Here is a 13631-nt window from a genome sequence, read left to right as displayed (position 1 = left end):
CTGCTCCTAGTAATAGTCAGTTCATTTCTTGTAAATGAGGGGCTGTCAGCATTTAAATTTTAAACCTTATTTTCAGAGGTTATAACTTGGCAGTTCTACATTTCTTTGGGCACAATATTGGCAAACAGACTTGAATCCACAATGCAAATTTTATTTTTGCAAAGCTTTTACTTCAGTCTCTTGTTCTTCTTCAATTTCTGGTACTATTTATGTAGCTCTAGAGCTTCAAAATCAGCTGAATTAAAACTTTTTAATGAGTGTTTTGCTCATAAAAATAGAATTTAATTTTTACATTTTCAAAATAAGGAAGTGGAAAGCAACTATATTTTAAACCATATAAAACATTCGTGGTCGCTGCATAATTTCTATTTTTCTTTGCAAAATATCAGTATTCTGCCAAATTCCTCTTATTTTAATAGGAGTTTCTGTATAAACATGTGCATAGTAGTTGCTTTTACATTCCTAGCATCTGCTAGTATTTTGCTTAGTAATTGTACTAGGTATCAGTAGTCAGTTCTGACATTTAAATTTTGCAAGTGTAGTGATTCATAGCTGAAGAAGCTTTAACTGATAGTAGATGGAGCAATCTGTGTTCTATACAGCAGCAGCTGCCATAAATGTGTTGTCACTGTGTCTTAGATCTGCACTGTTCCTTCACTAAATTAGGGTTAGTGATTTCTTTCCTAGGAAGATGTGGCCTTCTATTCTGATATGCTCGCAATATGAATATTGAATGGCAAGCACATACTCAGGATTAGGTGTCTAAAAATGAGGAACTGTTAGAAACCAATAGTAGGAATTGATAAATCCAAGTAGTGAGGGCTCACAATAATCAGGGAGGTGGAGAGGGGAAGAGCTATATGGGTTTCTTCAAATATGCCAAAGAATATAAGTAAAAGCACACCAATTCTATCATGTATGTAGCATATTCATGTCATTAAAAAAATCTTGCTCTAATACAGCTCTTAAACATAAGCTTGATTTGGGAGCACTCTACTCAAACTTTGTGTCAAGATATAGGGACAGTAATTCTCCAAGTAAAAGGGTTTTTATTGTGACATGTCATTTAATTAATTTTGAACGTGGTGGCTTTGCTGATTTTCATCTCAGAACATACACTGCTTTTAAAACTACTAGTCCAAGGCTTCTCAAAATTTGTGGAAGTAAAAGCTATAAATTACTTTACCAAAAAAAGCACTTTTATAAATTTATGAAATCAACTGTATTGTACTTAGGACATATTTAATGCTTTTATAAGAGAGTTAAGGTTTTTCCTTTTTGTTAAAGGAAAAGCTTTTATTGAATTAATTATTTTTAAGATTTGAGATTTGGATCCTAAGCTTGGACAAAAAATATCCCTGTCATTTTAAGATTTAAATCTGATAGAGTAGCTTTAATTTCTCTTGTTAATAGATTCAAATGCTTCACTTTTTCAAAAGTTTTCAAATTTTTTTTTTAAAACCTTTTCAAATGTTTATGCAGATGCTGCAAGTTGACATGCAACTGAGAATTTATTGGAGCCCATTGAAGGTTATCAAATACAACAATTCACTTTTTATTCAGAAAATCAGCGAGCCATAAATCACTGCATTTTGCAGAAGTACTCTGGGGCAACATTACCACATCCCTGAGTAGTACCATACTTTGCCCTAAGTTCTGTTGTTGGTCAGGGTTGGAGTTAGGATATTGGCCTTGCTGGGCCTTTCATCTCCCTGCTTGTAGCTGTTCTTGTGAACAATGAGAATGGTGATATGCTTTTTAAATTCTTTATATCTGGTAGATTTTACAGTCCTGATCGAGCATTTTGGAGGCTGTTTAACAAGGAATTGGAAGACTGGAAGAATTTGATTGCCCACATTGGTAGAGGTTGATGTACCCCTTCCACTGAAAAAAATCAGTCTTACTTATCTTGAAGTATGTACTTCACATTTCAATATTATGTATCTATACCAATATACCCAAGCTAGCTCAGATATAAAAAGTAATGTAGAAGCATTAACACCGTACATTTTTCAGTCTAATTTAACTTGTTGAAAAGTGACAGTGGGTTAAGCAGGACACCATAAAATATGGTTAAGCTGCTGCAGACAGCCAAACTAGTTTTTTAGAGGCTACACAAGTTTCTCTCTAGCCAGGCAGCTTTTCAATATAAACAAGTTTATATCGTCCAATACAAAAAATACAATTCTTTTTATTTTTTCAGTAATTTCTACCAATCCAGATGTACTGGTAGCATTAGGAAAAGAAGAGGTAAGTCTTTTTGTTTGTTAAGGGATAATAAAATTTTGTTGAAAAAAATTTAAAAAGTTTATACAATTGCTGCATTTTCCTATGACTACCCCTATGGTGAATTACTGCTAAAATACTGTGCATATTTATTCAGGCACTGTTGTTATTCTAATGTTTTATTTCTCCTGTATTATAACTACTGAAATTTCCTGGTTACAATGAATGATCTTTTAAACAATACATTTTTATGTATTGCATTTCATACTTGATATAAAATAATGTAACATTATGTGTTACACAGAAGAGTCGGTATTCTTAGATCTAGACTTCTGTGTCAATAATTTGCAAATAATTTGTTGAGTTCTTCCAGTCTTGGAAGAAAGAGCAAATGTCTTGGGGTACCAGTACACTATATTGATTGAACATTTTTATGTACCATGACCTGAGAATATTCCTGTTGGTGTGGCTTAAAAAAAACCCAAACGTTTTTATTTTCTTCTTCCTAGCAGCTTTCCTCCCACTACTATCACTCACAACAGGGAACCCAACTGCTTAAGGGTCACTATTAACAAGTTGTTTGATTGCACACTTTCATCTGACTGTATTGCTATGGCATGTCTGATCTGATATCCCATTTTGTGGATTGTTTAGGATTCCAATTTTTTTTCAGCTGTTGCATATATGGAGCATGTTTGCTTCTGTAGAATATTTTCACAATTTTAATATCTTTGAACTAAATATAGAAGTTCTTATAGTTTGTATAGTAGGAGGCAAAATACATTTGAATCATAGGTTTGTATTAAAAAAACCCAGAAACTATTAGTACTACTTTGTAGAACATAATGCATTAACAGACCCAGTCCACTGAGAGTCCATTGTTCCATATCTTTAGCAGCACATATAGCTTCTAGCTGCAGTAGTTTTATTTCTCCCTGTTTCCTCTCCCAGATATGTCCATATCACTGCCAACCATTTAAATAATGGATGCAATTAGTCTTTCTTTGCAGCATCTTTGTTTTCTGAGTGCTATATATTTTATGTTGGTGCAATTAGCATGGATTCATTCTTGCAATCAGCTGCAATAATGTAGACAATGCAGCCCTGGTGCTGTAGATGCTTCCTCCTCAGTCTTTCATCAGATGAGCAGTTCATGTGTACTCCATAATCTGTTTAAGGTAAAATCAACTATGTGTTTTACAGAGCTTCAGTAAGACAATAAAGAACAACTGCTCACAGTAACATTGTAAATAGCTTCAACTGGATTTAAAAATAACATGTCACTCTATGGTTATATTTCTTAGGAAATTGCAGATAATTTTGTCCTCTTTACCAGATTTGCAGATGTTACTTTACATAGAACAAATACCACAGACTGGACTATCTGGAAACTGTAGGTTTATTTTTACTTTTTTATAGTTGAAGAAAGTAAAAGATGATCTTGAAATGGTGCTGTCAACAGTTCAGTCAAAGAATAAACAACTGGAAGAAGAACTGAAAAGGTAGTACAATAATTTAAACTTCAGAATTCTATAAGCTTTTTTACCACACTTTTTTCCTGACTGTCCAGGAAAACTACTTATCTGTTGTGCCATTTCCTACTTTTCGTGTTTCAAAGAGAACAACAGTGGCATGACGAACAGGAGCAAATACTAAATACTCTTAGTGAAATTGAAGAAGACAGAAGAACACAAATTCAACATCAGCGCAAAAAAAGGTATTTCTACATTATTTTTATATTTGTTATGGTTTAAACCACATGCAGGGTGCTGAATAGTGTTGAGCAGCACTCGGTAGACATGGGCCAGGCCCCAGCACCTTGCAGTGATTTGTGTCTCTCTGGAATTACCAGGGTGACAGCATACATTTTCCAAATATTTCAATAGTTTTCTGGGATTCTGCACTTGTTCAGCAGTGAAGTTCCAAAACAATGGAGATGCCCACTGACCTAGGTACTTGACCGTACTATCCCACACCCCCTGCCACTTGTAGCTTTCCAGGTGATACTCTTAAATAGTTGTTTAGCCCCGAACAAAACCTGAACCTCATGCAGGAACGCTCTGGCTCCCAGTGGTGAGACAGCCATGTTAGTTTCAACATTCCAAGGATATTCAAAATTTTCAAAATTATTAAAGGCTGTTGTAAGTACCCTGGAGGAGAAGGGGAAGGTGAGGGGAGGTGTTTCCCCCATGGATTTGCTCTCTGAGGAGGAAAGGTAAAAGGTGTAATTGTTAACCCTTTCCACTAGATGACCCCCAAAGTACAGAGGTGACGACCATGGTGAGTACAAATACCAGACTAGTCTCGGGACCAATAACTTTATCATGCCATAAATCAGTGTTACATAGTACAGCAAAGCAAAAATCTTAATTCACCTCCCACAGGTGATAAACAGCAGCACAGGGACTGTGCACAGCAAGTGACGTGATGCATAGCACAACTCTAAGAACAAGTACCACAACTCTAGGAGCCAATAAACCAACATTATGACCAGCAGCTGTTAAACCAATATAATGAATGCTTATAACAAATTCGTTGCAGTATGCTCTGGCCAGATCTGTCATTATCTCAATGCTTTGAGCACCACGTTGGGTGCCAGAAAGGATTAACGTGGTTTAAACCCAGCTGGCAGCCAAACACCACACAGCCACTTGCTCACTATCCCCCCACCCAGTCGAAAGGGGAAAAGAATAGGAGAGTAAAGAGAGACTCATAGGTTGAGATAAAAAGTTTAAAAATAGAAATAAAATGAAGCAATAAAAATAATAGAAAGTACAAACAGGTAATGCACAATGCAGGAACTAACACCCAGCCCATTCTTGGCTAGCAATCCCAGAGAAGCCAAGATCCTGTAATCACAATCCCAAAAGCAAGAGAGAACCCCCTCATTGCCGACTGGCCCTCCTTCATGTACTGAGCAGGACATTACATGATATGGAATATTTCATTGCCCAGCTTGGGTCTGGTGCTCTGGTTGTACTCCCTCCCAGCTCCTTGTGCACCTGTACACGGGCAGGACGTGGGGAATTGGGGAGTCCTTGATCTCAGCAACAGCTGAAAACATCAGTGTATTATCAGCATCCTTCTCATACCAAATCCCATACTGAATCCAAAGCACGGCACTGTTCTAGCTACTCAGAAGAAAAATTAACTCTATCCCAGCCAAAGCCAGGACAGCATTGAAGAATTTAAATATCAACAAGAGCAAAGAAGCAAACAAACTCTTAAAACATACTCCTTGCTTTGTTAAATAGATCAAATAATAACTCAGTAATCCATATTTGAAACATGGAAAATAATGCTACTATCTGCTTACATCCTGTGATTCAAGACATTAAACTTGTAACAATAGAAAATAAGGAATTTTTTTACTTAAAAACAATTTTTTCATTATTTTATTGAATTTCATATTCTGTTGCTATTTTTTTTACTATTCATTTGAATATTAGATCAGTTCAGGAACTGCAAAATAAAGAGTTGAAACTAAAGAGGTATAAGCAAAACCTCTTAGATCGTCTGTGTGAATTCCTACAAGAACATTTTCCTGTTCCAGAGAGTGGTGGAAGTAATAAAAAGGTAAGATTTGCTTAATAACTATTAGATTTGGAATTTTCAATTTCTATTCAAGTAGATGCAGTATCTTTTTAAATCCACTAGCATAGAATCTGCACTTATATTTTGAAATAAGTATAGTTTTAACAGCTGCTTCCTTAGGTTTAATTGATATTTTTCATGTTGGTTTATATTATTTAAGGCTGTTTCCAGCTGGATATTTTCTTTTTTAATGCATATATCCTTTACCCAATGAGATGCATAGCAATGTATTGTATTTCTTACTGAACTGCAAGTTGTGCCAAATTTGGAAATGCTGAGGGGTTCACTCCAAATTGTTCCATTTTCTTTTTTACTGGACTAGGCAAGTAGTCTCATATTTTCCTTGGCAAAACAAATTTTAATTATCTAACAATGTTTTTGGAACAATTATAAGGCCAAGTGTTTATAATTACAGTGTAGTTTGGAATGTTAACCATCAGTTTCTGCTCAGGCAAACTGGGTCTAAAATTATTTTAAAACTTCAGGGAAAATAGGCAGTCAGGGAGTATTTTGCATAATTAATTCAAAATCTTCAGGAAAAATAAACCTTTTACCATTACTATTTGAAAGACTAGTTACAAAAAAGGTGGGGGGTGATTTTGATTTCAGACATGCTTAAGAATACAGAAATAGAAATGATTTCTTTAATCCAGTTCACTGTTATTTCAGACAACCACAAAATAGAATTTCTTTAATATTATAATTGAGCTCCAATTTAAAACTAATTATTTTTGTTACTACTGTTTCTATTGGGGTTTATTCTAGTACCTCAGTACTCTGGTTAGATCCTGTCTCCTAACTTCCAGTCTAAATTTATTCATGTTAACACAGATCTATGTATTCTTACACCATTATTGCTCTTAGAATAGCTCTTTTTCTTTCTTGTGTTTTTTCCTTCCAATATATTTATAGACAGCACTTTTACATTCTTTCTGTCTTTGTTTTGCTAATTGAACTGGCAAAGCTTCCGTGTTCTTCTCCTGTAAGATAATTTTTTTTCAGTTCCCTGGCTTATCCTAATAACACCCATTTTCTATATTTGCTTCCACTCGGTTTCATCTTTTTTGGAACCTGCTAAAAAACAATTTTGTAAACAAAACTACTAGGTCACTGTCATCACAAATTTAACTATTCCCTAAAAATATATTTCCTATAATGAGATACACCAATTTATTTGCTCCCATATATCTGATGTCATAGAAAAACAGTCTGGAAATGACCTCTGGAGATCTTCCATTCCAACACCATCATCAGGGTAGTGCCAGTGTCAAAGTTGGATCGAGTTGCTCATGGTCATATCCACCTGTGTTTTAAATATAAGAAACAATTCATGTGTGTGTTTCAGAATTCTGAGGAAGATTTTATGTAAAGTCTCCTGCCTCAGAGCAAAATCAACTGCTTGAATTTTCTCAGCCTCTGTTATACAGACTGTCAGAAATTCTTACTAGCTACCTTGCCTTAATCTCTTTCATGAAATTTTACCTCTGAAGAAATCTAAAGAAAAAAATAATCACCCAAGGTGTTTGGGATTAAGCAACCCTTCTCCTGCACACAAGAGCTCACCTTCTAACTTTTTTTTTTTTTAATTATTCAAATGTAAAATATATTTTGATAAATTTCCATGCAAGGTCTTATTTTAGTTGTAATTTAATTTATGCACTTCTTAAACTCCTAAACACAGTTTGTTTTGTGACAAGTCTTTTTCTTTCTTTATACTCCTTGTGAAATCATAGCTTCTTCTATACCTTTTGATTCACTTGGATCTGAGTGGCTCAAGTGCTGGTGCCCTGTAATCTGCATCTAAGTGATGAACTGTGAAGGAGGGAGAAACAGCTATTTTCACCTATATTGTTTAATTTATTGTGTCCAAAAAACAAAATGTCAGTATTAGCAATTAAATTTGCTGCTACATTGATTCAAGGGAACATATTCACATCTATTATCAGTTTGGTTCAACACTCTGGAAGCACTGAACACTGTGCGTCAGTAATTTTTGCTTCACTTTGTGGAAGCTGCTTGTGTTCTCAGTAGTTCTGCGTGAGGACAAATGTGCGGGGCTGACGCCTGTAGGGCACTGCTCCAGAGGAGCGTGAACTGCTTCCAGCCCTGGTGTTCTGGTTCCACCCTCCGTTCACCAGGCATCTGCATCTGGGATTGGGAGTGAGAGCCCAGGTTAGCTTCACATGCCGTGGCCCAACACCATTAGTGTAGGTAGTGACTGAGGTAAGAATTATCTTGCATTTTAAATCTTGATTAAAAAAAGATTCTTTTTTTTTCCAAAATAAGAAATATGAAAAGTCATATGTTGAGGAATATTTTTTATGCCAGTCTATCTCATGAAAGGCAGAAGAAGGTGCTTTTCAGTTTAAATAAATAAATGCTAAGCATCCTGCTTAAAAGTGACTTTATAAGAATTAATTAATTAATTAGAGGTACTTATTATATTGGTGACACTTAAAATATGTAAGTAATATAATTTTACAAAACAACATATACAATGTATATTACAAATTAGCAAAATAAGTTTACTACGTCTGTGAGAGTGCTGATCTCTTTACACTAATATCCTTAGGATTTTCTTCTTTGTATATCAGTTTTAATAATTGCTGAAGTCATAACCTAATTTCAACTCTGAAACACGAATATTGAACCCACTACCTAAGTTATAAGGCCATATTTTTGGCCAGGGAAATAAAACAGCCAAGGCTACAAAGTACCTTCATGATTACTCTAAAAAAACTTTTGCAGCTTCTTAGTGTAGATTCTATTTCCTCAGCCTAGTATCAAGATAAAAGCAGAAAGATAGACATTATTGAGCCCTAGCTATGTGGTTTGCAAGGTTTCCATGGAGCAGGAAGTATGTCCCCCGTGTGGCTTTCTGAAAAAAAAGGAGCCAGAACTTGCCTCTCACAAATTCTTCTTTATTGCTTGTATTCTTCTGTTCCAGAAGTGGAGTTTGTATAAGGTGCTGCACATCTGTTAATATCTTAGGACTTAAGTTGATATATTCAACAGCAGTGCTAAGTATGCAGTTGCCAGTACTATATTATTTTGTTCAATGTAAAGTGGATGGGGAAAAATGATAAAATTGAAAAATAAAAGAGTCAGGTTCACCATGAAACAGCACGAGCAGTTTTGTTAGCATTGCTGTTTAAGGAATCCATGTCAATTTGTAGGCAAGTGGCTTGATTTGCTTGTTATAAATGAAAACATTTTCTAATTATATTTTATCAAGGACTTTTTTCCTTTTTTATTTTTTTTTTTTCAAAATTTTAATGAATCTATTTGTTAAGTTTGGCTAATTTTTTTAATTGAACTCAGAGTAAGAGTAAAATATTCGTTGGCAAATCATGAAAAATGTATTAAGGCACTTTGAACTGAAGTCTTGATCTGTGTCAAAATTGCAATGTAAACGTTTTTCTAAGGTTCACAAAAAAACATCATTTTTTCCTAACATATTCATAGACTGTTTTGCACTGTACTACATTATAAACACGATGTACTTGGTTTTATTTAAATGTAAACCCTGGTAGATGTACTATGATCACTTAAGATTAATCTTTTTAAATAATTAACTTTCAAAATGTTACATTTAATGTGTATGATATTGAACTGGTAGATTTAAATACTGCCTTGTACTTCTGTCATAACTAAATCTAACTAAAAGTCTTAATCTGTTGTGAACTGTGCAATCAAATAATTGTGTGGTTTTTTTCTTTGTCAATTAACATTTTTCCTGACTACTTAGTTTTGGGTTTTGCTAATTTGGCTGGGGGGGTGGTTATCTTTGCAGAAATCTTCTGAAGAGCCATCTGTAAAGCTGGTATCACTGAGTGAAATTTTAGAGGTAAGATGGTTTTGTTATGTAGACATCTGGGGGATTTTCCAATACTCAGATCTGATCATAATATATTAGTAAGATAAATAATGGTATATGACACGCAGTTATAGTCGTTAAGTGAAAAGTAGAATGTGTTTAAGAATGTTATGTCAGGTTTCTATTTTAATTCCTATCAAATTAACCCCATTTTTTCACAAAAGATTTGGCAGTTATTTAGATAGCTAAATCTTCAATTTAAACTAGAGAATGATTATCCCTTATTTCCTAATTTTATCATCTTGATTTTAAAAAAGTTTCATGAGCCTCACTGGCTCATACTAGGGGAGACATGCTGTGCTTAAAAAAAAAAAATCATTCCATTTCATGCTATATTTTGTACTGCTTCAATAAAAGTACCTCTGAAATACAATAACAGTTATAGAAGGACCAGTTAATGGGTAGTCTCATGTATTAACTGGATTATCTTCTCATATGAGAAATCAATTAATCTGATACATGCATTTCTAATCAATTTTATACGTAAGCCAACATAGTTTAGTGTGTATTTAATCACAGTGCAATTTATGAATTTAAATTGCAAAGCATAATTTTGAAGGAGCATTAAAAATCTTTTCACTAGCATTGTTCCTTCTTCTCTTAAATGTAACATTTGAAGTGAAATTTCCTATTCCTCCTCCATCCTTACTCTTCAGACAGTTTTAAGTATCTATGTGTAAGACCTCACTGGGGAAAAAAGTTTTTTCCTGAGGGAAAACTTGATGACTAATAACTTCCTGGTATTAAGACGCTATGATCTGGTCACTATGACATTGTTGTACTCTAGTTTAAAGCCCATACTTGGGGCTTACATCATCAAAATCATTTTACTTGCTTCAAGTAACTCAGCATGCCTGTTAATGCCAAATTAGGCAGAGCTTGAAAACAGATCAGAATTGAAAATAGCCACATTCCCAATGGAATTAAAATTTTAAAGCTCTTCTAAGGCTTTAAAATTGCCCTTCATATTTTTCTGGTATTGTTAATCTCCTCAAAATGTGAACACATCTAAACAAAGTCTCATTTCCATTTGGAAGAACATACTATTTCAAAAATTGAGACTTACTTTTCATTTTAACTATCTTGGCATAAACGGTTGATGTCCCTTATCTTTATTTAATGGGAGGGTTTTTTGTCGAGCAACTTGGTTCTAGCTTCAAATGCCTGTTAAATTTCAAAAGTGTTTTTGTACATACAGATAGTAGTTTCTTAAAGAAACAAATGCAAAGTCACCTTTGCATTATAATTACAGATTTAGGATTTGCTGTTGTATAAAATTAATTAATTCACTGAATTGCAATCAGTGCATGTGTTCCTAACTATGTCTCCTCAATCTCCATATGTTTGTTAAATAATGAAAATGTGCATTTTTAATAAATCTACTTTGACAAGCTAGGTATATACATTTATGTTATTTACATATACCATTACCTACTTAAATAAATTAGCATAAGTAATAAGCAGCAAACTTTTCTCATGCAAACCTCAGAATTTTTATTATACTACTTTTTATTCTAGTAATGAGCTGTAATTTTTACAAATATAGTAATTCTTTTCCTTTTATACAATTTGAGGATTATTCCTTTCTGATTGAGGATTTATTGAACTAATTTAAGATTTGAAAGACTGTTTACAATATAAATGAATGTTACAACCATAAAGGCTATTTTAGAATATCATATGTCAGAAAAATACTAAGTAACAATTTATCTAAAATAATACATTTAGAGTAAATACTCAGATTTTGACAGATAAGCACAAAAGACATAAACTGGAACAATTCTTCAGAATGTTCTGAAAAAGAAGAGCAGTATTTTTTTTTTTTTAATAGCAATGAGTGAAAAATGAGTAAAGTCCGGTAGTAAGGATTTTTAGTTTTTCTTTAGCAATAAAATGGCAGATAGAATATTTTTTACCTAAGGAAATTGGGAAAGCTATAACATTTATAAGTAGAAAGATTAAATATCTGGGATGAATAGAAAGAGCAACATGGGATGGCTAAAATTATTTAATCTGTAATATGTGCAGTATTTCCCATAAGCAATATTATGAGGGTATAAGCATGGTCTCCAGTAACAGAAAAAGAATGTCAAAACTGATGCTGGTTTTTTATACCATTAACTAATTCTATATTTAGATAAGGAACAAAGGAGGAGTAAAGAAGTATCAGGAGAAGGTGAATTGTTGCAAGGTGCTTGTCATGCCCCAAAAGAAATTATATTAAGAATTTGGAGGGTTCATTTATTAGATGAGCAAAAAGATTTGGTGTTGAAATAGAGTGAAGGTAGGATGATGATGTTCAGCTGTTCACAGGTGCAAACTTACTTGTTTCTAACACTACCTACAGAAGGACACAAAATACAGGAAAAATAATTCTTCCCAATCTAAGAAGACGGGTATTTTTTTTTTAGCTTATTAGTGAGATGAAATTTAGAAAAACTGTAAGATGGACATTCTTCTCTGCTAAAATCTGAAAGAGTGAGGGAGAAATACTATTTGTTGACAGTAAGTCATTACGGTTTTGAGGCAAGTGATTCCCAAAAATCTAGCCTTCCTTCCTATTTAATGCTTAATCTTAAATTAACAGATACTGATTTGAAAAATTATATAAGGATTTATTATGTTCATGTTCAGATTTTTAGGCATTTACAGTTTCACCAAGGAACTAAAATCCACCAAGAATTTTTGACAAACAATGAAAAACTTAGTCTGGATAAAAGGAGAATTCTGGTACTAATTTTTACATCAAAAAAGATGTAACGAAATTAAGTAGGAATTCTTCGGTTTACTTCTACTTTGAAGGGGTCTTTTATTTTTCCTGTAGTCTTGTATTTCTTATATTGCCTACGTAAGTGTCTCATTATAATAATTTGTATAAATTTGGTTAAAGGAGATAAAGATCTAGCTGTTTTGTTAATTCTCTAAATCTTATCCTTTTGGTCTTCCAGGTTCTTATAAACAAATTAGTGAAAACACCACATGAACCCTATGTAAAAATCAGTGACTCTTTTTGGCCACCTTATATAGAACTGCTGCTGCGATACGGAATTGCCCTGAGACATCCGGAAGATCCGTACAGAATTCGCCTAGAAGCCTTTCATATGTAGCGTGATCTGCAGGTTCTCTTTAAAACAAAACAAGTCACCTGTACTCTTACTTGGGGGCTAAGATGTACCTATGGTTTAAGATAAGCTTTTTTGATATTAGCAACCTTTTCTTGGGGGATTTTGGTTTATTATGTTTTAATGTAGTAAAATGTACATTTTATCAGTATCAGATAGGAAAAAACACAAAAATTTCAATTCTGACTATTCACAGTTACAGTTTATGGCAAGTGATGCGAAGAGCTGTGTTGTGGAAGGTTTTATCAGATGTTTTAGTAAGATGCAAATTCAGTTAATAGACAAAGTAAGGACATTTAACCGCCCTTCTTACTTTCAAAATCATCTTTTTACACATGACTTTTTTATTTTATGTTCATATCTTTGATTGCTTTAAGTCTTCTCACTTTCCTTTAGTATTTTTTTGTAGTCTGTGGAGACAAAATTTTAAGTAACTTAGCTCCTCCTATACATGGCCTTGCAAAAATTTGGAACTAGCAGTGAGGTATCATCTCAGGAATGTGGTTTGGGTTTTGATTTTTGTTTGTTGTTTGCTTTTTTCCCCATGCCTTTGCAATCAAATTTATTGGCTTTAAGATAAACACTTTGGAAAGCTGAAGGGCTGCAGATGCCGACTGTGCAATGCTACAACTGCATGCTTCCCAAACAGCCCATATTGTGTTATGCCATATTGCCTAATAGCATCTGTCTTCAATTTTTCAGATCTAGTTTATCAAGGCTTGTAACAGATCTCTGTTCTGTTGATTTCAACAGTTTCTGTAATGTCAATGGACAGTTGTGTTCCGAATAAAAGTTACCATTCTGTCACCCTA

At 33.8% G+C, this 13631-nt stretch overlaps 1 protein-coding gene across 2 annotated transcripts in view; it reads left to right on the top strand.

Annotated features, from left to right (window-relative positions):
* CENPK (centromere protein K) overlaps window positions 1–13631 on the top strand; it is a 26305-nt gene extending 12674 nt beyond the window's left edge. For both annotated transcript variants that reach the window (XM_033009168.2, XM_033009167.2), the window contains exons 5-10: window positions 2204–2250; window positions 3646–3728; window positions 3845–3943; window positions 5676–5802; window positions 9614–9667; window positions 12646–13631. In XM_033009168.2, the coding sequence (XP_032865059.1) occupies window positions 2204–2250; window positions 3646–3728; window positions 3845–3943; window positions 5676–5802; window positions 9614–9667; window positions 12646–12804 (569 nt within the window). In that variant the 3' untranslated portion in view covers window positions 12805–13631. The remainder of the gene's footprint in view (window positions 1–2203; window positions 2251–3645; window positions 3729–3844; window positions 3944–5675; window positions 5803–9613; window positions 9668–12645) is intronic.

This window comes from Tyto alba, unplaced genomic scaffold (genome assembly GCF_018691265.1).
Source record: "Tyto alba isolate M040663 unplaced genomic scaffold, T.alba_DEE_v4.0 Super-Scaffold_42, whole genome shotgun sequence".
Lineage (NCBI taxonomy): Eukaryota > Metazoa > Chordata > Aves > Strigiformes > Tytonidae > Tyto > Tyto alba.
This window is presented reverse-complemented; position numbering and strand designations above follow the sequence as displayed.